The sequence below is a fragment of the Bos indicus genome, chromosome 4 (assembly GCF_029378745.1).
Source record: "Bos indicus isolate NIAB-ARS_2022 breed Sahiwal x Tharparkar chromosome 4, NIAB-ARS_B.indTharparkar_mat_pri_1.0, whole genome shotgun sequence".
NCBI lineage: Eukaryota > Metazoa > Chordata > Mammalia > Artiodactyla > Bovidae > Bos > Bos indicus.
Genome location: NC_091763.1, coordinates 52,017,573 through 52,040,811, shown reverse-complemented (window position 1 = coordinate 52,040,811; position 23,239 = coordinate 52,017,573). Strand labels below are relative to the sequence as shown.

Below are 23,239 nucleotides of genomic sequence, written 5' to 3'. Positions count from 1 at the left end.
TCCTCCTGCTGACTACCCTAGCTTTGTAACTTGTTCCATTCCACTTTTTCCCAGATTACACTGCTTATCCTTTACCTTGTCTTTTGTGCTCCACCAACTTAGGTGTCAAATCTTATTTATTCAAATAACTCTCACTCATCCCTTCCTTTCTATTTTTGGGGCCACCATTTGCTTCTGGCCCTTTTTACCTGGTTGTGGGCTATAATACCTGTCGTCTGTCCTCCTCATTGCCAGGTTCTACCTGCTCTAAGTCACTTTGCCTCCAGATCAATCTACCTAGAGTAAAACCTTGCTCATATGACTCTCTACCTCAGAATCCTTCAGTGACTTTCTATTATCTCCTAAATAATGCCTGTAATTCCTGTCAATTTGGTAAGATAAAATTATCTTTGATTTTGGAATCAATAAGATTTGGATTCAGGTTCTGGCTACTACACTTATCTGTTCTGTGACTTTGAACTTACTGTTTAATTTTTATTCACTCATTTATTCAACATATATTTATTGAACACCTTCTTTGGTCTAGGCTCTGTATGAAGCCCATGAGATGGAGTGATGAGCCAAACAGGCATTGTCCTTTTCTTCTGGATCTCAAACATATTGGACTTGTCCATATTTCTCATGATCATAGTCATCCCAAGTACAGGCCATACTTTCCTCTCTTGATGCTTTTAGCTTCTGGTTTTTGCTATACAGAAAATCATAATAGCATGCACTATAGTAATTTTCATATGTGTATCATATCTCAGCTTCAGTGTAAGTTCACTGAAGGGTAAGTGCCATGTCCCATTTCCCAAACTGCAAGCACAGAGCCATGCACAGTGAATTCTGTTGTGTTTCTATGGACCTCGAGTTAGTCTTTGGCATAATTACAATGCCCAGTATGTTTTTGGAGACTCCTTTTGTCCTGTCAGAATTTCACATTTTTTAAAATGAAGAGGAAGTAGTAGCCATTTGGTTTCTGCTTCTAAGACCTCTCTTTTCCAAACCTGCCTGTAACTATTATAAGTAGAACTCACAATGTGCACCTTCAGTTTTTAAAACCTGAATAACAAGTCCACTCATGCTTCCTAGTAGAAATACTGTCCGTGCACATAAAATGGAATGTTAAAATAACGTTCTTTTAACTAAATAGCTTTTGACTTGGTAATGAACAATATGTTGTTTTTCCCTGAGAAATAATTCCAGCATTTTAGTCCTAAAGATTATATTTTATACATTTTAAGCTTGCTGTTTTTACATTCCCAGTGATCTTACATTATTAAGTTAAGCATTTGCCTATCCAAAACAATAGGTCAATTATAGCCAAATTATAACCATACCTTTTCTCTGCACACAAAATCCTATAAACAGCATGTGATCATATTGCTTCTAGAATTTATGATTGTTTTCTTCCAAAAGGAAGCTAAATTTAGCTTAGTGATTCTACATGCTCCCAAGGAAACAATGCCTGCTGTGATTTGTAGAGTAAATGAATCTGAACCACAGTTCCTTTACTTGACTAACTGAGAAAGTTTAAATATCACCCTAGTCATTAACCACAGATATTAAACCACATGAAACAACCAGCAAGGGGTTAAGAAAGAAATGTGCTATTTTTCTGACTTCACTGCTGAATGAGTCTAACTTAGTTGTTGTATCGTTCTTAATACAGAACATTGTTTGCATCTTATAATGGTTCTCTAAAATTACTTGTTTGTGGCTTGAGTTCTAAAATTAAAACTATGTAAAGTCATGTCCAACTGCACAATGCATCTTTATGTGAAGTCAGCTAGAGTTTTTTGTTTTCACTCAATGTAAAAATTCCAGTTAGGAAGATTTGTTTCTAACAGTCTAACTGGTATAGTTCTCGCAGTTTCTTCTTCTTTGTTTCTAATGACAACTAAACTGCTCTCGCCTTGAACGTCTTTTGGCAGATAAAATTCTCACCATGAAGGCCCCTGCTGTGCTTGCACCTGGCATTCTTGTGCTTCTGTTTACCTTCGTGCAGAAGAGCAATGGGGAGTGTAAAGAGGCACTAGTAAAATCCAGGATGAATGTGAACATGCAATATCAGCTTCCTAACTTCACTGCAGAAACATCCATTCAGAATGTTGTTTTGCACAAACATCACATTTACCTCGGTGCCATTAACTACATTTACGTTTTAAATGACAAAGACCTTCAGAAGGTTGCTGAGTACAAGACTGGGCCTGTGCTGGAACACCCAGATTGTTTCCCATGTCAGGACTGCAGCCATAAAGCCAATTTATCAGGTGGTGTTTGGAAAGATAACATCAACATGGCTCTGCTTGTTGACACGTACTATGATGATCAACTCATTAGCTGTGGCAGTGTCCACAGAGGGACCTGCCAGCGACACGTCCTTCCACCCAACAATACTGCAGACATAGAGTCGGAGGTTCACTGCATGTACTCTCCTCAGGCAGACGAAGAGACCAACCAGTGTCCTGACTGTGTGGTGAGTGCCCTGGGAACCAAAGTCCTACTGTCTGAAAAGGATCGATTCATCAACTTCTTCGTGGGCAATACCATAAATTCTTCTTACCTTCCAGATTATATATTGCACTCGATATCAGTGAGAAGGCTAAAGGAAACACAAGATGGTTTTAAGTTTTTGACAGACCAATCCTATATTGATGTTCTACCTGAACTCCGAGATTCCTACCCCATTAAGTATGTCCACGCCTTTGAAAGCAACCATTTTATTTACTTTTTGACGGTCCAGCGGGAAACTCTAGATGCTCAGACTTTTCACACAAGAATAATCAGGTTCTGTTCCGCAGACTCTGGATTGCATTCGTACATGGAAATGCCTCTGGAGTGTATTCTGACGGAAAAGAGAAGAAAGAGATCCACAAAGCAGGAAGTGTTTAATATTCTCCAAGCTGCATATGTCAGTAAGCCTGGGGCTCAGCTCGCTAGGCAAATAGGTGCCAGCCTGAATGATGACATTCTGTACGGGGTGTTTGCACAAAGCAAGCCAGATTCCTCAGAACCAATGAATCGTTCTGCTGTCTGTGCATTCCCTGTCAAATATGTCAATGAGTTCTTCAACAAAATCGTCAACAAAAACAATGTGAGATGTCTCCAGCACTTTTATGGCCCCAACCATGAACACTGCTTCAATAGGGTAAGTCACACAGGTTTCCTACTTGCAAATTATGAGGCACATGTCAGAATAGGTACCAGCCTAAAAGTGTAATATTAATAGCATTTAGAACAAGATGCTTAATTGTAGGTGTTAAAGGCTTTTTTTTTAATGAGGTCCCATTCTCTTACTGATGTATGAATTGTCTATATTCTTGGCTTTACTTAAAGAAACTTAACTAAAAACAAACAGAAAACTCTTCTAGAATGTTGATACATTAAACATTTTTAAGTGCACTAATATGCTTCTCTGAATTAATTAGAAAACTATAGAGGAAATTTTTGCTCTCAGATTCCTCCTTTGGATCTTGGCTTCAATGCCTGAAGTCCTACTTGAATGGGCATGTATCTACCAAGTTCTGATTTGGTGCTTTTCACCTGGTTGACATTCGATGTCTATAGATATAAATATTTTGATTGATGATTGTTTATACAACATAAAATGGTATTTTCACAGGAACTGTTAGGGAAATTCTTTGTTGCTTTGATTTAAATATAGTAAAGGCTACCAGTTATACCCAGAGGATTTATCCTGCTGGTCATCAGATCATTTAGGGCTAGCATCAAATTGAGAGGAAGAAATCAAATTGGGAGTCCATTGTGGCCTTGCGCTTTCTTGGTGGGGACCCAGATTTGAACATTACAGACTTGCTATGCCTCCTAACCTAAGGACCACTATGATCATAATTGGATGAAAAAATGGTATAGCTTTTCTAAAGACACCTGACTTTGAAAATGTACATCTCCCTTACTCTTAACAGTTTTCAGTCTAAGTGGTAAAGGTTATAATTGCAAGCAGGAAGAACATTACACATGTCCTTGATAAAAGGAAGTATATAATTTGCAGATGGGTACCAAGGACATATGAATTCAGAAACGTTTGTTTTACTTTTGCTGAAATGTCTAGGATACTTCTCCAGATGGAAACTCTACGTAGTTTATTTATAAAGTTAGAAAAATGCTTCGGAGAAAATGAATCCATCTTTCAGTGAACTAAAGCCATAACTTACTTCCTTTCCTCTCGAAAGTCTATGAATATACATAATATACATACATATAAATTCCAACTAAGACTTATTTCTCCCTGAATACATTTTAATATGTGTGGCAAAATCTGTGAGAAGCAATGGGATTGCTCATGAGGCTACCCCTTTTCCTTACTAGAAAATGCAAAAGAATGAAAGGAAACAAAAAAACTTTCAGAAACCTGGGAATTAGGAAATAAAAGTGTAATATTAATAGTATTTCAGAGAAAACACTTTTCCTGCATCCAATAAATTGCTTCAGAAACACAAGTTTAGAAATGAGTCAACTGGAAATTCCTGCAGGGCCTCTAAAGCACATGACTTTGTTATTTAAATCTTGTGTAAATTTGTTGAAAACTAAAGAGACTTTACCTTACAAGGATATATTGATATCTTATCTCTTTGCTTTATTTTGTACATTTCAAACCCCAGATATAAAAGTATTTATCAATTCTAGAAATTCTCAAAACACAGCTGAACTTTATCCTACCCGTTTGACATTTTTAGTGTTCCAAGAGGAACAAAAAGGCAGGATTACCCAATGAAATTCAGGTCAGTTTTATCACCCAGGAAAAATGCCCAAAATGCACCAACCACACCTGAAACTATTATCACTCCCATCGCAAAAATTCTTGTGGGAAACAAGATGAAACTTGCCAACATAGTCTTCTCACAAAGGAAGCCAACTTTAATACTAGCCAAATTCCATAAAGACAAATACCTTCAAATCTCTTCATTTATTTGCCTGTTTATCTTTTCTGGTTACTGAAGGTCAGAATTCTTCCAAGAATGAAACTACCCACGTTCTCAGTTTTCATATACCCACCACAGAAGGACCTCAGGTTGTTCCAGTAACCAGCATACAGACATTTCCCAGCTTCATCTTAAAATGAAGGCACCTAGAGCCATTACTCACACAAAACCAAATGATTTACAGGATCAAATTAGTTTGGAAAGACTCTAAGCAACACAACTACTCCATTTTGTCTTGGCAAATTTACTTGGCAGAGATATCAGGTGACCCAACAATTTCCTGGAACTGAGTTTTTATTTTGGCATAACATTTAGTGAATAGATACATATATTATAGTTTTGTTATTAACATGTCTAATCGATCAGATCTTTATAGAGGAACCATTGTGTGCTCTGTGGACAAAGAAAGCTGCAGCGCTAACTTTCCACTGAGGCTTTGAGAGCATGTTCGCAGCAGCAGGGGTTTTCTGGCTCTCCTTGAGCTTCTGCCCTGTACAAACTGTATCTCTATCACAGGATCAGACAGAGCACCAGGAAAGGGTCTTTTAGGTTTTAAGGGTCCAGCAGCAGTATCAGACCTGAGTTGCTTATTTTAGATCATGTATTATGTTGCTTTTTCCACTCTCACATTTTATAAAAGTATATGTGCAGACTTTCATATACATCTTCTCATACTGATGACATCACTAAAACCCTCTTTCGAGTTATCTGATAGTTTCCAGAGCAGGTCGTCTTCACGTCTTAGTTATTTGTACTTCAAAACTCGTTGATTCCTCATATGATGCTGTTTCTGGAAACTTATCCCACGCCACAGATATCCATTCATGTACTATTAGCGTTGACTATTAGTTCTTCATCTTTATAGTGTAACCGTTTTCTTTGTTGCTTTTGAAAGTGACTGCTAAAGGGTTTGTTCACAGTGATTTCTACCTTTTAGAATTATGAGATTCCACATCCACAAATAATTAAATCTTTGGTTAAAAGTCTTTACTGCCCTTTTTACGCATTCATCATTCAACCACTGTAAGCATTCTAAATTAGTATTGATTGAAGTTGTTTTAGGTTAATGTGTGGTCCCTAAACGGTACATTGTTATTCAACATAAAGTAACTGAGAAAATGCTACATAATCTGGAGACTTGGAAAATCCCCAAATTTGGGCATTAAAAAAAACCCCTCATCTTCTATTTTGGGATAAACTATTAAAAATTCACTCTAAGCACATTGATTGGATATCCAACAGTGTCATATAAGAGATTTAGTAACATGACAGTTATTCCAGGGAGAAAACTAGGATCAGTATACATTGACCTAATTTCTTCCAAATAATCAATATTGAATAAAGGAATGTTTTGTCCTCAAATCAGCAAAGATCCTGTTCCCTAAATTACAGTATACTTATTAACAGAAGTAGAATTATGTGTTTTGAAAGATTTTTAATCAAAGTTGAAATGAAAAAGGGGTCTTTGAAATATCTCTCACCTATCTAAAAAATAGTTATGACATTATACTTTCTCTTGCAATACCAATATCAAAGTTTTATTTTACATATAAGCATTTGAAAGAACATAAATAGACTTGTAGCAAATATTTTTACCAATATCTTGGTCATCTTAATGACCAGTGATTGATCATTTAAATGGGAAAAGCATGCAATTTGGTGTCAGAGTCACCTGGTTGGAAGCCCTCGTCTCCTATGTGCCACCCGTGTAACTTCTTCCACATTACCTAATTCTTAGAGCCTCAGTCTCCTCATTTGTAACATGCAGATAGCAATACCTACTTCTCAGGCTTTCTATAAAAACATGGGATAATAAATATAAAGTACCTGGCACATAAGATAATCATAAATTTAGCTAGTTGGGAGGCAGCACAATCTCATGGAACAAGAGATCTGGATTCAAACTTGTACCCCATGATTTTCTATCTGCCTGTCCTGAGCTGCTGCTACTGCTAAGTCACTTCAGTTGTGTCTGACTCTGTGCGACCCCATAGACAGCAGCCCACCTGGCAAGAACACTGGAGTGGGTTGCCATTTCCTTCTCCAATGCATGAAAGTGAAAAGTGAAAGTGAAGTTGCTCAGTCGTGTCTGACTCTTTGCGACCCCATGGACCGCAGCCTACCAGGCTCCTCCGTCCATGGAATTTTCCAGGCAAGAGTACTGGAATGGGTTTGCCATTGCCTTCTCCAGCCTGTCCTGAGAGCATTATTTAAATCCAATGAACCCATTTTCCTCCATGCAGGACTATGGTATGGACAAGTGCAACAATGTTTATAAGAGGCTCTAACTTTGTCCTTGGTACATTATAAGTAATAGCTCTCATTGTAAGGGGTATTTGTGTAAAGAAAGTCAAATTCAAATGACTGGATTGTTTTCTGGAAGAGGCACATTCTGGTTCTATTGCTCTTGAGAGTCTTTTACTTCCCTGGCTGACTGTTATGAGTGACCACCTCTGTAATGTTTAATTTGTGTAAGTCCTCCTGAATACTTAACAGTTTCAAAAGGCAAAAAGGAGATATGGGAGTGGTGGTGGTTTGGAGGGTGACGAGAAGGACAACTGGATCAGAATTGTGCTGTGTAGTCAGTCTAGAAGGTATAAGGTGCTCCTTTCCCTGACCTTAATTCTAACTTCCTATGGCATTATAAAGTACAATGCTTATGTTATGCTTAAGTTATATGTTCAAGAATTTGCAGATAATGAAATTTTAGAAAAAGTCAACCTCAAGGTTGTTTGTACCAAGCTTCCTTGTTTTTAAACATCATTTATACTCAAATTCAAAGAGTAGCCAACTGCTTCCCAAAATAAAGGAAACTTAAAGTAGTAATTTTCCATCTCCGTTTCAGAGTGCCAAAGTTAAAGGGTCACCACTCAGAGGCATCAAAGGAAGAAAGCAAAATGATTAGAACAGTTTTGAATGAAAACAAAATCAAAACAAGATGCAAACAAGGGGTAATAGGAATAGGCATAAAAATAAACATATGGTGATGTTTCTTTATTACTATTATAAAGATGATAGATGAGTAAAATTGGGTTACATTTAAGTTGTAATGGAAGAAAATAATTGCAGCCTTCCATCAGGAAACCACAAGGACCATTATTGATCTGTCATCCTCAGGGCATGTCTCATAATATTTAATAAAATAAACAAAGATTTATAACTCTTTATAGGCTATATATCTATTATCTCCCATACCACACCATTTGAACTGGAAATGTGGAGTCAGTGTTACAAGTAACATCCATATAATTATACTGGTTTGGCATGCTTATTTAAACAGTCTAGCACTCTCAAGAGAACACATTTCGTATTAGGGATGAAAAATGTGAAGTCAGATTTCAGGGTTTTTTTACTTCCTGTGCTTCAAAATGAGAGAATGTTATCCTATATGTAAAATGCTATTGAGGATTCTTCATTCTAAACACACTAAACGTCTTGGCCATATGCCAAATGTAATAGATTACCAAAGCAAAATCTTGCAAGAAAGAAAATCCTTGACATCTAAGGATTCAATCTACTTTAAAAAAAAAAAAATCTAAGTAGAAATTCTATACACTTGATTCCTTTCCTTCTGTAAACTCTTCTTTATTGTCTCTCAGGCTCAGGGAGTTGCTGCTCCCTGACTTAGTTGAATTTTCCATGTTGTCTGTCACATGAAATGTACTACATTGCATTATTTTATTAAGAGGAATTTAAAATTATTTTCTTTCCAGAATTTTGTAACACTGAGATCACAGGGCATACCATTGGGGTATTAGAAAACATGTTACAGAGTGAGCCATTAAAGATCTTTGCTTTTTTCTCATCCTCCTGATAACCCTTCTTTAAACCATTTTGTAGTTTATTCGCAGGTAGGACGGGGGAGCCTGGTGGGCTGCCGTCTGTGGGGTCGCACAGGGAGCACACCCTAGGAAAGAATGAAAAAACAAAGACATGACGTTTGAAATAAGTTAAACAAAGAAACACAGTTAACACTGAGACTATCACCAAAACTGTAAATAGGTTTAACCTGTGAATTATATCAATTCAGAATGTGACCGACAATATTTCCCACCTGTACATGGGTATTTATGCGTTAACTGTGCGACATGCATTATAAATTAATTCTTCATTTTTCTCAATGTCCTTTGAAGCAAGTTGTGTGATCTTTTATTTAAGTAGTTGATTTCTACGTGGAGATTCGCTTCATTAAATTAATTGAGCAAACAATAAGGAGTTCGGGCAAAAAAATAAATCCTAAAGTTGGTCTTTGAAAAGTTGAAGTGATAATAAAATTCTGAAGCTACAGCTGTGGTACATACATTATTGCCATACCACCACATGATTAGAGACTTCTAAAAGCATATGAGACTTCACATTTTGATAAGAATATTCACCTCCTTGAGTAATCATGGATTTTTTATTCCACATAATGTATCAAATTTTGAATGTTACATCCTTCCTTCAGACTTCTGTCTTATTGATGACATTCCATCCTGCATTATTATCTCCTCTAATAAGAAAAATGAGGAGCTGTCATAAATTGGATAGAAGACCCACCAGGAATTTCTGCCGTTGCTTATTCATAGGTTGGCACAGATACTGAGTCAGTGGGCACCCGGAGTTCAGGATGACTCAGTGCCCAGATATGTGCTGTAAGTCACATCTCCAGTGTCCAGAGAGGGCTGCAAAGGGCTCATTTATCAGGGAAATGAACCAAGTGTTCAGCTACTCTTGATATCATTAATACTCCTTTTATTTTTTAAAAAATATAATAGTGAATGTGGTAAATGATTCTAGGATCCTGGATACATTCCAGTCTGCTCATTATGCATTCTTCCTCTATCTAAAATTGTTCATTTGCATATGAATGACTTGCTAAGTAAAAGCCTTGGAAAAGAGGCTTCCTGCACTTCACCCTAGACCTAGGCTAAGGTAGAGCAGATAAAGTGTGTCTTCCTTCTATACTGCAAAAATACCTCATACTCTCTTGTTTCTCAACAAGAGAACAGAAAAATATATTATAAATGCTTGCTAATATAGAATAAGGCTTGTTTTAACTATTCTTGATGTTCAGTAGTGGAGGTGTTTTATGAACAGTATCTAACTATAAAACAAAAAAATGATTAATTCAGACTAAAGTCTGACTTCAGTTGTTTGATTTGGATAAATCACCAAAATGTTCATCAATCAAAGGACATTAAAATGGTGATATTTCAAATGATGCTGTAGGTAAAGGCGTGAATTGAGGTCAGTTTTGATTTGTAAAGCATTCTCTTCTAGAACTGATACTACAAAAATTAAGTTGCTGAGTTGTCATCTCAAAATATATGGCTTTCTCATGATTTGCTAGAATTTGAGTCCATGTACCAAAAAATGTAAATCCATATGATACTAAATTTTCTGATGACATTTCAAATTTAAAATCCATTTAACACTTGCCTCTAGCAACTAGTCTACAAACTAAACTACAGGAAAAGTGCTACCCAAGGAAATGGGAAAAATACAAAGATTAAATTGGTATGTTAGCTCTGAGTGAATCAATAGTATTTAGTGCTAATGCACTAAGCAGATTCCAAGCACTAATGCAATGGCAGTCAATAGTAAAAATGAATATCTCTAAAAATTATCTTGGTAATAAAATGTGCAACATTTTCCATTTATTTTAAGCTAATTACATTACATGCTTGTTCATTCATTTTATTAGTTTAAACCAAGTAGCAGAAGCCTAACCATTTCATTTAATGCCTAAAACGGCCGAAAACTTGTAATCTTTGTTTTCTTCAAGAGACAGAGGAAAGGACTTATTCATACAACTAAGAATCAATAAAAAATTCAACAGAAATTTACTGACTGTCTAACCCTACTGGCCTTAAAATAATGAGTGATATAGGCCTGGTTCTTGCCTTTATGAAGCAAACCTGCTGGGAGAGGAGATGACAATAAACAGTCATACCAGCAAACAAATACATATTGATAATTTATGAAATACAGTGTAAGGGAAATAGGCATCTGTGAATGCAAATGAAGAGGAAGATCTAAATTTGGTAGTATAGTCACAAAAGGCCAGCTTGAAGAGGTGAAAGTTTACTTTTTCATGAAACTAAAAGTTAACTTACATAAAGCTCAGAATTTTAGAAAAAGCAATTATGTCTTTATTGCATGGTCAAGTACATAGCCAGTTTTTAACAAACTGATAGCCATTACCTATATCATAAGTTTGTGGTCTTAACTACATGCTGTGGCTTTTTGAAATGGGTTCTGACTGTAAGTGCATATTACTTTAAACGTAGAAAAATCTATCACAAGAAGTAAAACTGTGCTGGAGAATTTAACTTTTTAAACACTTTCTCTTTTTTAAAAAAAGTTGTCAGTGTTTCCGAACTTTGTCTTTTCTTTGGTTTCTAAGAAATTGTCACTTTTTGCTAAGTATTAATAACTCTTATTATGAAGAAGATAATGTGTGGATTTCTAGAAGCTAAGGACATAATTTAGATAGCACTCATTTTCACTGCCTCTCATAGCCTATCACTTTAATCACCTTCTTTGAAAACAGAAATTTCTTGTATCTGTCAAAGTTGTTTCTTTCTTCTCCCCCTCTTCTTTCTTCTGTGGCCAACATTTAGGACCCTATTCATCAGAAAAATCCATGTTTCTTAGGGACAGATAGGATTGTCCTGTTACCAGTAAGTCCTATGACAAAAAAAAAATAGTCATAGAATTATGAAAATACACAAAATAAGCTCTTTTGAGACTGTCAAAGTTGTAAAAGTTGATGGAATTGAAAGGAATGTGATGCTGAGCCTCATTGTCTTTCTGCATCTGTGGACTGTCCTCTACACAACTACATCCATTTTACACCATTTCCTTCTCATGAGAATAATGTGGCCTTGAGGGCCAAGTGAGAGACAAGTGTTCCCAAGGGCTCATGAGATATCATGGGCACCTGCTGAGTGTACATGAGCATGTACATGGGCATGTGCTGTAGTTCTAATGCATCTCTGGCTACAGACACATACTGCCTTTTTCTTTCATGATAGTCATGTTTATCTGTATATATTTAATTCTGCAAATATCTAAATAAGTTTGCCTTAGGCACTTTGTCATGCTTTTTTGTACCTAAGGATGTACCTTGCAGATCATAGACAATAGTGTTGATTTTGACAAAAAATGTGTCTTCCAAAAAATTTGCACAGTAAAGAGAGACCATCTGATTTGCTACAGTGTTTGGATAAAAGTCCTGGTAAAATCAACAAATACATTTTTGTGACTGGATCACAAGAAGCATTGTTTTTGTCATCTCTGCAAATCGCAAATATTTGCAATGCAGGTGAAAAAATATGTATGAAAAGTAGAAAGAAATTCTCACTTTTGCATTGTTCACTTTGTTCACATTTGTTTGGCCCTGAATGAAGTGGAGTTTGCCAAGGGAAAAGATGAGGGAATAGGAGCCATTTATTCTTTAGGGCTTATTCCTGTGCCTACAAGTCAGAGAGGTCACTGGCTTGCCCCTTCCTGAAGGCTATAATTACAGGCAGAGGACTGTTTATTTTCCAGTAAAGTGACCAGAATTTTGAATGTTAAGAGATTGTTTATAAGAGTACCTTGTGAGTATGGTTTATACAAAACCTCAGAAAATATTAGGGATGTGAAATTATTTTTCTTCATGTTTTCACTAATCTGAGAAGGTCTAAGACACTGAAATATTCTACAGTGCAATAACAGAGGTGAATATGAGGTCAAGTTAGGTGATCCTGGTACTAAAGGAACTGAATTAAATTAATAAAGAAGAATTTATAATATAATATTCCTGATGATTCATCAAATATAAATTTATCTGTGGCTCCAACATCATGGTAAACAAGAATCAGTAAATATATTAGTAAGAGTAATTGAGAAATATCTCTAATTTGAAAAACACCAGTTGCATTGGATTTAGAGCTGATGTGGGGAAAAAATACACAGTATTTTATACTCTCAACTAAACTCACTCTCATTTCAGAAGAGTCAGAGGAAAAGTACTAATTCCAAGTAGAACTGGGCAGACAAAGCACAAGATCAATTCTGTTACTGACTAATAGGGATACTAGTCAGTGTTTGCAGAATGATGAATAGTATTTAAGTGGTGGTTTAACAATAGTAAGTACTACTTGTAATTAATATTGAAATGTCAAAGTTCAGGGTTTTGGCATGTACAAAGTGGAAGGACTAAAATATGTGCCTGCTTTTAAAAATGATATGGTAAATTTTGACAGTAATGGTATCTATCTATCTACTCTTTTAGAATCAAACAGTTATGAAAACATAAACAGCAGTTTAAGATTTTTAGGCAAACAACACTTTTTATGATCCTGGGTATGGGGTTTGGTGGTGTAGTAATTGACTGCAGGCCTCCTGTCCTATGTCCATTTGTTTTTAGTGGATTCTACACATGAAAACATTGGAGAAGGCAATGGCACCCCACTCCAGTACTCTTGCCTGGAAAATCCCATGGACAGAGGAGCCTGGTAGGCTGCAGTCCATGGGGTCGCTAAGAGTTGGACACGACTGAGTGACTTCACTTTCACTTTTCACTTTCATGCATTGGAGAAGGAAATGGCAACCCACTCCAGTGTTCTTGCCTGGAGAATCCCAGGGACGGGGGAGCCTGGTGGGCTGCCATCTATGGGGTTGCACAGAGTCAGACACAACTGAAGTGACTTAGCAGCAGCAGCAGCACACAGGAAAACATAGTCACTTTAGTGTTGAAAATTTGAAGTTCATCTTTTATGACACAGTTACAGATCCTGGGAAAATATACACCAGGACTTCACCATACCTAACAAAAGAAAATTCTATATTAAAAAAAAAAAAAAAAACCCTCCAAATTATAGGATCTAGGGTAGCCATGGTGTGAACTATGTGATATTGAGTATCTTATCACACTAATGATAAAATAACAAGCCAGTTGAATGAACATGAACTCATGAAAAAAGGATTATTAAAGATTTGAAAAGTAAACACCTAAATTTTCATAAGTAAATATTAATTTAGTATTTGTGTGAGCTTTAGATATTAAAGTTCTCCCTGTACTCTCTGGGCCCTTACAGCCAGCTGTTAGAGCTCCTGGTGCCTTATTTAATCTCTATAAACTGGTGTTCAAGAACTGGTTAAGAAACAGTCAATTTTTCTATTTTCTCTGCCAATATGTAATAAAATCTCTGATCCAGTGAGTTACTGGACAGTTATTTTAATAACAATGTTGACATAGCTTCCTCTTACCTTTTTTTGCTACTAGCACAGCTTTCTAAATTCCAGGTGAATCACAAGTTTAACTGAACTATTGTTTGTTTAATGTTCTGTTTCCTTCTAACCTTATTCTTGTCTATCAACCTCAGCTCAGTCCCCGAAGGCTCAGGAAACTCTCTGTTGAGATTAAGTAATAGTTTACACAGCCTCTCTCACTCATTAACCCATGTTGACATTCTCGTTCAGTGCACTAACCTTATTTAAGACCTTCTTAAGTACCATAACCAGCTGCTGGTTCCGGTGCAACTAACAGCACCTATTTAATCAAGAAATAATATTTCCAAAGAAATTATTTCACCTATCTAAACCGTCTTCATTAGCATGACCTAATTAAGTCTGTTTCTTCTGTGCCTTCTCTAGAAGAAAACCTGGTCATAGTAAACATGAACTTTGAAAATCTTTACTTCTTCTCTCCTTCTGTGTATACCCAAAGCAGAAACAGAAAAGTGTATACTGTCATTCTGTACAGGTTTTGTTTTTATTCATCTGTTGAAAATGATACCAATAAGATAAGACTAGATCTCCCTGGCTCCATCTTCGTCCCCAAGTAGTCTGAATGGTTCCAGACTGCTCTTGGAGTAAGTAATCTTTCTTGAAAGCCAACCCATGTATGTAACTGCATCCTTTAAAAGTAATTTGAGGGTTCCCCAGTGGTTTCAGTGTGAGGTCCACACTCTCCAGTGTGGTATTCAAGGGGTTTCTTACCTTGACCCTGGCTATTTCCTGGTCTTCCTTGTCTTCCTTCACATTCAGTGGTGGTCTGGCAAATGTTTAACTCGGGCCAGGCTTTCCCAGTGGTTCAGCAGTAAAGAATCACCTACAGTGCAGGAGATCCAGGTTCGATCCTTGGGTCAGAAAGATCCTCTGAAGAAGGGAATGCCTACCCACTCCGGTATTCTTGCCTGGAAAATTCCATGGACAGTGCAGCCTGCTGGGTACAGTCCTTGGAGTCTCAAAGAGTTGGACACAACTGAGCAACTAATACACCCACAGGAGGAGTAAAAGTCCTTGATTTGTGATCTTTTATCAAGTTGGGTTGCGTAAATACCTGCAGCAAGCCAATTTCAAGTCACTGAATAAAAATTAAGAAGAAATGTTCACAATTGTCTCTGTAAGTTGGTACAAGATGCCTCAAGCATACCACTGCCACTCTGCCCTACTCTCAACTTTCTATTTTCTCTCATTCTTATATTTTCCTTTTTTCTACTCTTTTAGCAAATTTCAATTTTACATTACAGTGTTATAAATTGTATCCATGTTATGCATTAGATCCCAGACCTTATTTATCTTTTCACTGAAAGTTTGTATGCTTTTACCAAACTTTCTCTATTCCCACACCACCCTCGGCCCTGGCAACCACTTTTCTAGTCTCTGTTTCTATGAATACAACTTTTAAAATAAAATTCTACATATAAATGATCCAATGAAATACTTGTTTTTCTTTGTCTGACTTATTCCATTTAGCATAGTACCCTGAAGGTTCATACATATTGTCACAAATGACAGGAATTCCTTCTTTTTTTTAGGATTGAATAATATCCATTTGTGTGTATATGTGTGTGTGTGTGTGTGTGTGTATGTGTGTGTGTGTGTGTATACGCACACACACACATCTTGTTCTATTCATCCATTGATGGCCATTTAGGTTGTTTCCATGTCTTGGCTTTTGTGACTTGTTCTGCAATGAACATGGAAGCACAAGTATCTCTTAGAGATGATGGTTTTGTTTCCTTTGGATATATACTCAAAAGTGGGCTCATGTGATAGTTCTATTTTTAATTTCTTGAGGAACCTTCATACTGTTTACCATAGCAGTTTACATTTCCACCAAAGGTGTACAAGAATCCCCTTTTCTTCACATTCTAATAAGTATTTGCTATCTCTTGTCTTTTAATAATCATCCTGATAGGTATGAGGTGGTATCTCACTGTGGTTTTAATTTGCATTTCCCTGGTGATTAATGGTGTTGAGCAACTTTTCATGTGCCCATTGGCCATTTATGTGTCTTTTTTTGAAAAATATCTATTCAGGTTCTTTGCCTGTTCTTCAGTTATATTTTGTTTTGCTTTTGAGTTGTATGCTTTTTTTGCATTATTAACCCCTTATTGGATATGTGTCAACTTATCATACTTGTAGTTTCCAGAATTCATCAGTCTCTCTCAGAACCCTGACTTAACTCATATTATTTCACCTACCTCAGTTTCCCTTTGACACTTATTTTGCCAGGTTAACATTTTCTCTGTGTTTTTTACAACTCTATTAAGGCATTTCCTTCCCTAGAAAACCTCCTCCAACTTTTTCCCAACTCATCATTCTAGGTAAGTTGCCTTTCCTGTATACACCAGTAGCACTCTTTGCTTATTTCTAGGATATCTTTAATCATATTTCATAGTAATGTGTTTGCTGGTCCCTTATAGCTCCTTGAAGATATGGATTATAGCTTTTACCTCCATACCTTCAGTACCTACCAAAATAGCTTGAACAAAATATATATTTATCAAAAGAACAATTAGTTGTGACAAAACCTCATATTTCAAATAATGTAATAGAATGCTGATTAACAAAAATAATCTTATCTGTAGATAAAACAGCTTTCTTTCTCTTCCCCCAAAACTAATTGATAAAACTGGAAACTTTCCAAGAGTTAAAGAACACTGAAGAAATTCTGGAAAGTTCCATTCACCATTACCTATGCCCTTTCCTTACACTCATACACACACACACACGCACACACTCATACTCACATGCACACACCCTCCTCCATCTACCAGTTTAAGATGAAGATGAATCAAAGAACAAAAGGAGAAAAATGAAAAAAGAAAAGATCAAGATAAGGATGATGAATAGACAGAAATTCCAGAACTTTGTACTTAACCAAAATTGGGAAGACATAATAAAGCCATTTAAAAATAAAGACAGTGTAACCTCTGAGCTCCTTAAAGCTTTCTCACGCCTATCAACAGAGCATCTTCTTTGTGTGGGTGACATGGTCCTTATGAGGGACCTTATTGCAAAGCCTTCTGGTGGTTATTGCTCAAGCAGTGGTACCAGTAGAAACATTCTTCCATGAAGTTTGCTTTTGGAATCCATAGGTTTTTCACCACTGATCACCAATCTGTGATTTCAAGTTGAAAGTACAGGCTAAGGAAAAGAAGTTTGAACATGAAAATCTTTTTCAGTACCTCCTTTACCATGGCCACAGGATTAGACTCCACAGTGGCACTGTTTCATAGGCACTTAAGCACATGCTTGGTGCAGAGAGAAACTTTTTTGAGTTTGGCCTTGATATAGCTGCAGTCGGATCAGAAGAGAGTTTTGTCAGGGTCTCAAGAACCTTGGCCAGTGAGAAGGGTGGCCCACAGATTTTAGGCAGGAACAAGTGGAAAAGAGGAGTGAAGAGCCTCACTGCACAGTGATAAGATGGAAAGGAGTTATAAGAGATAATGACAGAGATGGCAGGCTAGAATACAGTTCTGGGTTTAAACAACATTTGGGGGCATAATTGAAGGACTCTGGTTTCATCCATCTTTCACCTCTCCTGGCCCTCCACGAAGACGTTCATCAGCCTGTTTCTATTGAGCATGACTCTGTTAGACACATAAACAGACCATGGCCCTTTTATTCTTCAGGTGGAACTACTTCTGTTTTATTGGTTAATGCAGGGTAACTGCTGTTCTGTCTTTGAATATCTCTTATACTTCTCTGAGTAAGTATACATTGAATTTTTTCTGTTAATAAAAGCAGAAAATCTCTGTGCACTAAGCATTAAAATCTGCTTCCCTTGGAACAACTTTTTTTTAATGAATCACTCTCACTCATGAAGGTGATTGAAAGGCACTATGAAGCCTGCTAACCTAAACCACATGGCCTTGGTCTGTTTCAGATCTGAATCACCTTAGGAAACGATGATAAAGAAGCAAACGTTTTAACATTCAAAATTCCAAAGCCCGTATCATTGTAAAATTGAATCATCTTTTGAATCCTGACAATGTCTCAAGAGGAAAATAAATATATATATTTATTTCATTTATTTATAAATGCATTTGTACACATGTATATATAAATCCATATACACATACACATAAAATATATTCTGTTCCAAGTATTTCTCTCTTCCCTCTTCACTAATTCAACTTCTGTCATGGCCAGGCTCAACTTTGTCCTCTGCCATGAGCTGTTTAAGCCCACTCTGATCTCATCCTTATCTAATTTTACAGCATTTACTACCTATACCAATGTTTTCAGAACTTAGCTATCAACAGTAACTTTTGTACTTTATATTATTAATTAGCTATAATGTAAAGTACAAAAAAAATGTGCCTACCTCTTGTTTCCTTCGTGCACACTGCCTTCAAGTGATATTGAGGGAACAGGCTGGACTTTGGAAACATTTGCTAGGGTTGTCAAACTATGACCTGTTTTTGTGTACCCAGCAAGTTAACAATGGTTTTTACATTTTTAAAAGGTTAAAAAAAATACACAGACTAAACTAGAATATGCTATAGGAACCCAATGGCACTCAAAAGCCAAGTTTTTGCTTTCTGAAAAAAGAAAATGTTAGTCAGTCGTGTCCGACTCTTTGTGACCCCATGGACCATAGCCCACCAGACTCCTCTATCCATGGAATTCTCCAGGCAAGAATACTGAAGTGGTTAGCCATTCTCATCTCCAGGGGATCTTCCCAACCCAGGGATTGAACCCTGGTCTCTTGCATTGCAGGCAGATTCTTTAGTCTGAACCACTAGGAAAGCCGCTTTTGCTCCCTAACCCTGTACATAAAACTGGTGCCAAGCCCCGCTTTAAGAATAATGAAAAATAATAGTGGATAGATAATAAGTCTGACCTTGCTATATATAGATAATTCTATGAAATAGGTGTGAGTGTTTCCATTTTACAGGCTTCTTAACCTAAATAATTAGAATTTTGAACTTTTTCTTCTAGGCACAATGAAGACTCAGTAGACCAACCAACAACAACAGTAATAATAACAACAACTATTTGTGTTCTTAAGCACAAGAGCATAGACTTACGCCTTTTTTGTTTGCTTTTATATCCTCCAATATCCAGGACAATATCATGGCCTGGTTTTGTATTAGTTTCCTAGAACTGCCACAACAAATGACCACAAAGTTGGTGACTTAAAACAATAGAAATTTATTCTCTTGTAGTTCTGGAGTCCAGGAGTCTGAAATGAAGATGTCAGCCAAGGTTATGCTCCCTCTAAAGGTTCTAGGGGAAAACCCTTCCGTGTACAACTCTTACAGTTCTGGGGGTCCCAGCCATTCCTTAGGGTGTAGCAGCATAACTCCAATCACTGACTTCATGTTCACATGGCCGCCTTCCCTGTGTGTCTCTCTGTGTCTTCTCCTTAGGAAGACACCAGACATTGGACTTAGGACTCACACTAAATCCAGGAGTGTTTCATCTCAAGATTCTTAACTAATTAATTGGACAGAGCCTATTTCCAAATAAGGTCACATTTTGATGTTCCGGGTGGCTATATGACTTTTGGCGGAACTCGATTCACCCTGCCACAGACCTCAATAAATGTTTTTGAATGAAGGAAGTGACCATTTAATATGTTGCTGACACTGGAGTTGTTTCATTTAAACCTTGAAACAATTCTATTAGGTATGTGTTTTTCTGTTTTTCAAGTGAAGAACTGAGGTTTCAAGATCTAAGTATCCCCCCTAGTTCACACAGACAATGAAGGCAGGGTCATCCCTGAACCCATACTCTTTTCCACTAGGCTTGTGTGATTGCCACTAGGCATGACTAAGAAGTGGACTTGAGGAAGGAGATTATGGAATCAAGGAAATCAGATTGTAGGAGTCTTATTATGAACTTTGCTTTAATTCAGTAGAAAAAATGTGAGTAGATAGGTAGACATAAACAATAAAGGAAGAGGAAGAGTTAAAGATGACTAAGACCTCAGGCTTAGGGAGAGAGTGACTATGATGCTGTATAGAAATAGGAAACTGGAAAGGGAATCAGCTTGGAAAGAAAAAATGATGAGTTTCCATGTCATCAATGGTACATTCAAACTTGGCCTTAAGGCAATTGCAGAGACGGGGCTGGTCCTCAGAACAGAGAATGCGCCTGGGTGTGTAAAGTTAAGTCATCACCACAAGACAGCTCCATTACCTCATGAATCACCAGAGTTGAGCCAGCAGCTGGCTGGCCAGATGTCTGGTTATACTATGTTCATGACTGACTGAAGCTGCCCTTTATTCCTTCCTAGAGATGGTCAACCTTTAACTCTGCTCATTCATTTTGCTCCTCTGCTAGAACTCCAACTGAAGTTTTAGGTTATTGAAGCCATGAGGCAGGATCACTTCATCAAGAGACATTTGTGGCAGCAAAAATACTAAGGAAGCTTCTTTCTTTTAAATCATGACTGAGCCCAACATCAGATATCCCCTTCTTAGCACAAAACAATGAAGTCACATTCTTAGGGTTTGACCACAGCATCCTAATAGCCTGAAAGTGAAAGTGTTAGTTGCTCAGTTGTGTCGGTTCTTTGCAACCCCATGGACTGTAGCCTACCAGGTTCTGTGTCCATGGAGTTCTCCAGGCAAGAATACTGTAGTGGGCTGCCGTTCCCTTCTCCAGAGGATCTTCCTGACCCAGGGATTGAACTTGGGTCTCTTGCGTTGCAGGCAGATTCTGATAGTCTGGCATTGCATTAAAGACCCCAACAGGAAGGGCCTGCTCTGCCAGAGAGCTGACTCTTCAGCATTTTTCAGAGAATCCCATCTTGTTGATGTCTTAGACATCTGAGAACAGACTGAGAGAAGCTGAACTACATCTGAAAGAAGCATAAGCAGACACTGAAGTTCAAAGCTCTGTGCCTCTGCCTGTGGTCAGCTCTCAATACCACCCACCTCCCAGTCCAATGTAGCAAATATAAGAGAGCACATGAATAAAATTTAGGGAAACAAACGAAGTGGAGTTCCTGAAATTAAAGCAGTTGAGTTTTAGCCAACTCTGTTAAAAGGCTTAGACAAAGAAAAACTTTCTATTTTGAAATATGTATCCCCCTGAAAAACATTATTACATGTCCATAAAATGTATCCAAAATATAATTATGAATAAACAATATTAAATTGTTTCTGTTAATTTAGTCATGGGCAAGGAGGGAAGAGAGCTGGTATGAGTGAACTGGCAAAGATCTCACAAGATAGAACATTTTTAAAAATCTCTCTGCAAGACTGATTTAAATTATCTATAGATGAGCTAAATTTGTCCTATAGATCAATTAGAAGAATCACTATTTTAAATATATCACATACTTAATTATACTGAATTAAATGTAATTGCATATTCACTGCATGCATCATAATGTTAATTAGGGGAAACATTTTGAATCAAATACATTGAAGTATATAGCATTTCAGTTTTCTTTATAAAATAGTATATGTTTCAGTCAGGTTAGAGATATTTGTCAAGTACTCATGAAAAGGTAATGAAAGACTAAATTAAAGGGATTGTTTACGGATTGTTGAGTAATTCCTGTTATTTAACTCTGACAGTACGGATTGTTGAGTAATTCCTGTTATTTAACTCTGACAGTATATGGGCTTCCCTGGTGGCTCAGCAGTAAAGAATCCACCTGCAGGGCAGAAGACACAAGAGACACAGGTTCGATCTCTGAGTGGGGAAGATCCCCTGGAGAAGGGCTTAGCAACCTCTCCAGTGTTCTTGCCTGGAGAATCTCATGGACAGGTGAATGTGGCGGGCGACAGTCCATGCGGTTGCAAAGAGCTGGACACAACTGAAGTGACAGAGCACACATGCACATGACAGTATATAAGGTTCTAGGTTAAAGAAGCAAGGCTTTAACAAGCTTAAAGAAAAACCAAAACAGGATGTTTACCATTGTTTCTCAGAATTAACAGCACATAATTATTTTAGAAGACGATAAACCTTTAAAAGCTAAATGCTTTTCAAACCTTATAAAATGGGTGTATATATCCAGAATCTATGTTTGTTTTGAAGCAGCCTCTGGTGGTTGGGGGACAGTGATCACTCATGGCATTTTAAACATCATAAGCAATCATTTGTTCCAACAGTGGGCCGGTGGCAGCTTGGTGATTCCAGGCCCAGGGAAGCTTTGGAAAGTCACCCGTAGACCCACAGCATGGTAGAGCTGGAAGAGAAAGTTGAAATCAGTTCTCTCCACCTCTCCCTTTATAGATAAGGAGCGGGCAGCCTAGGAGAGTAGTGAAGACCCTGGGGCACAATGACCTCAGTTTAATCTTAGCCCTGCTACAGCCGAGCATGTGACCTTTCAGTCCTTCAGCTTGCTCCTAGGATTGTTAAGAGGATTCAGTGAATGAGTATTTCAAAAATGCTTAGAACAATGCCTGACACATTATACACACTATGAACAAATGTTATATAAATAAAACTCAGACCAAGATAGATCAAGCAATTTGCCTGAGTTCATGGGATTCATCAAATCTTAGCTAGGGTAGAACCATTCCTCTCCTGTTCTCATTTTTCGTTCCTCCCAGGTCCTTATTAGACTACCCTTAAGAGTGTGGGTTTGCCTCAGAAATACTGTGAGAACCAATAAATAAATAGCACAATGCAATATAGGGAATACAGAATTTAGATCAACACCTTGGATTCAGGTTCTAATTGTTGTTTAGTCGCTAAGTTGTGTCCAAATCTTTGCAGCTCCATGGACTGTAACCCCCCAGGCTCCTCTGTCCATGGGATTTCCCAGGCAAGAATACTGGAGCAGGTTGCCATTCTTTTCTCCAGGGGACTTTCCCAACCCAGGGATTGAGCCCAAATTTCCAGCTTTACAGGTGGATTCTTTACCACTGAGCCACCAGGGAAGCCCTCAGGCTCTGATACTTAGCATCGACTCTCTGAACCTCAATTTCTTCACCTGTAGAAATATGATAATCATGACAAACCCAGCTGAGACTTGTTGAGAGAATCAGATGAGATAATGTACTTTGAAAACCATAATGCACCATGCAGATGTTATTTAACATCAGTATTGTGAGCTTCTGTGAGCTGAGAAAAGCTAT

General features: G+C 37.4%; 1 protein-coding gene and 1 long non-coding RNA gene across 4 annotated transcripts in view; one reads left to right on the top strand and one right to left on the bottom strand.

The window, feature by feature from the left end:
• Window positions 1–23,239, top strand: part of MET (MET proto-oncogene, receptor tyrosine kinase) — a 114,650-nt gene that overhangs the window by 28,753 nt on the left and 62,658 nt on the right. For all 3 annotated transcript variants that reach the window (XM_070787800.1, XM_070787799.1, XM_019958725.2), the window contains exon 2: window positions 1,917–3,133. In XM_070787800.1, coding sequence (XP_070643901.1) covers window positions 1,931–3,133 — 1,203 coding nt within the window. In that variant the 5' untranslated portion in view covers window positions 1,917–1,930. The remainder of the gene's footprint in view (window positions 1–1,916; window positions 3,134–23,239) is intronic.
• LOC109557413 (uncharacterized) lies at window positions 4,172–15,190 on the bottom strand. Its single transcript, XR_002180527.2, has 3 exons — window positions 14,901–15,190; window positions 11,449–11,600; window positions 4,172–8,835 (listed from the first exon to the last, which is right to left on the bottom strand). It is a non-coding gene; the product is annotated as an uncharacterized lncRNA (long non-coding RNA).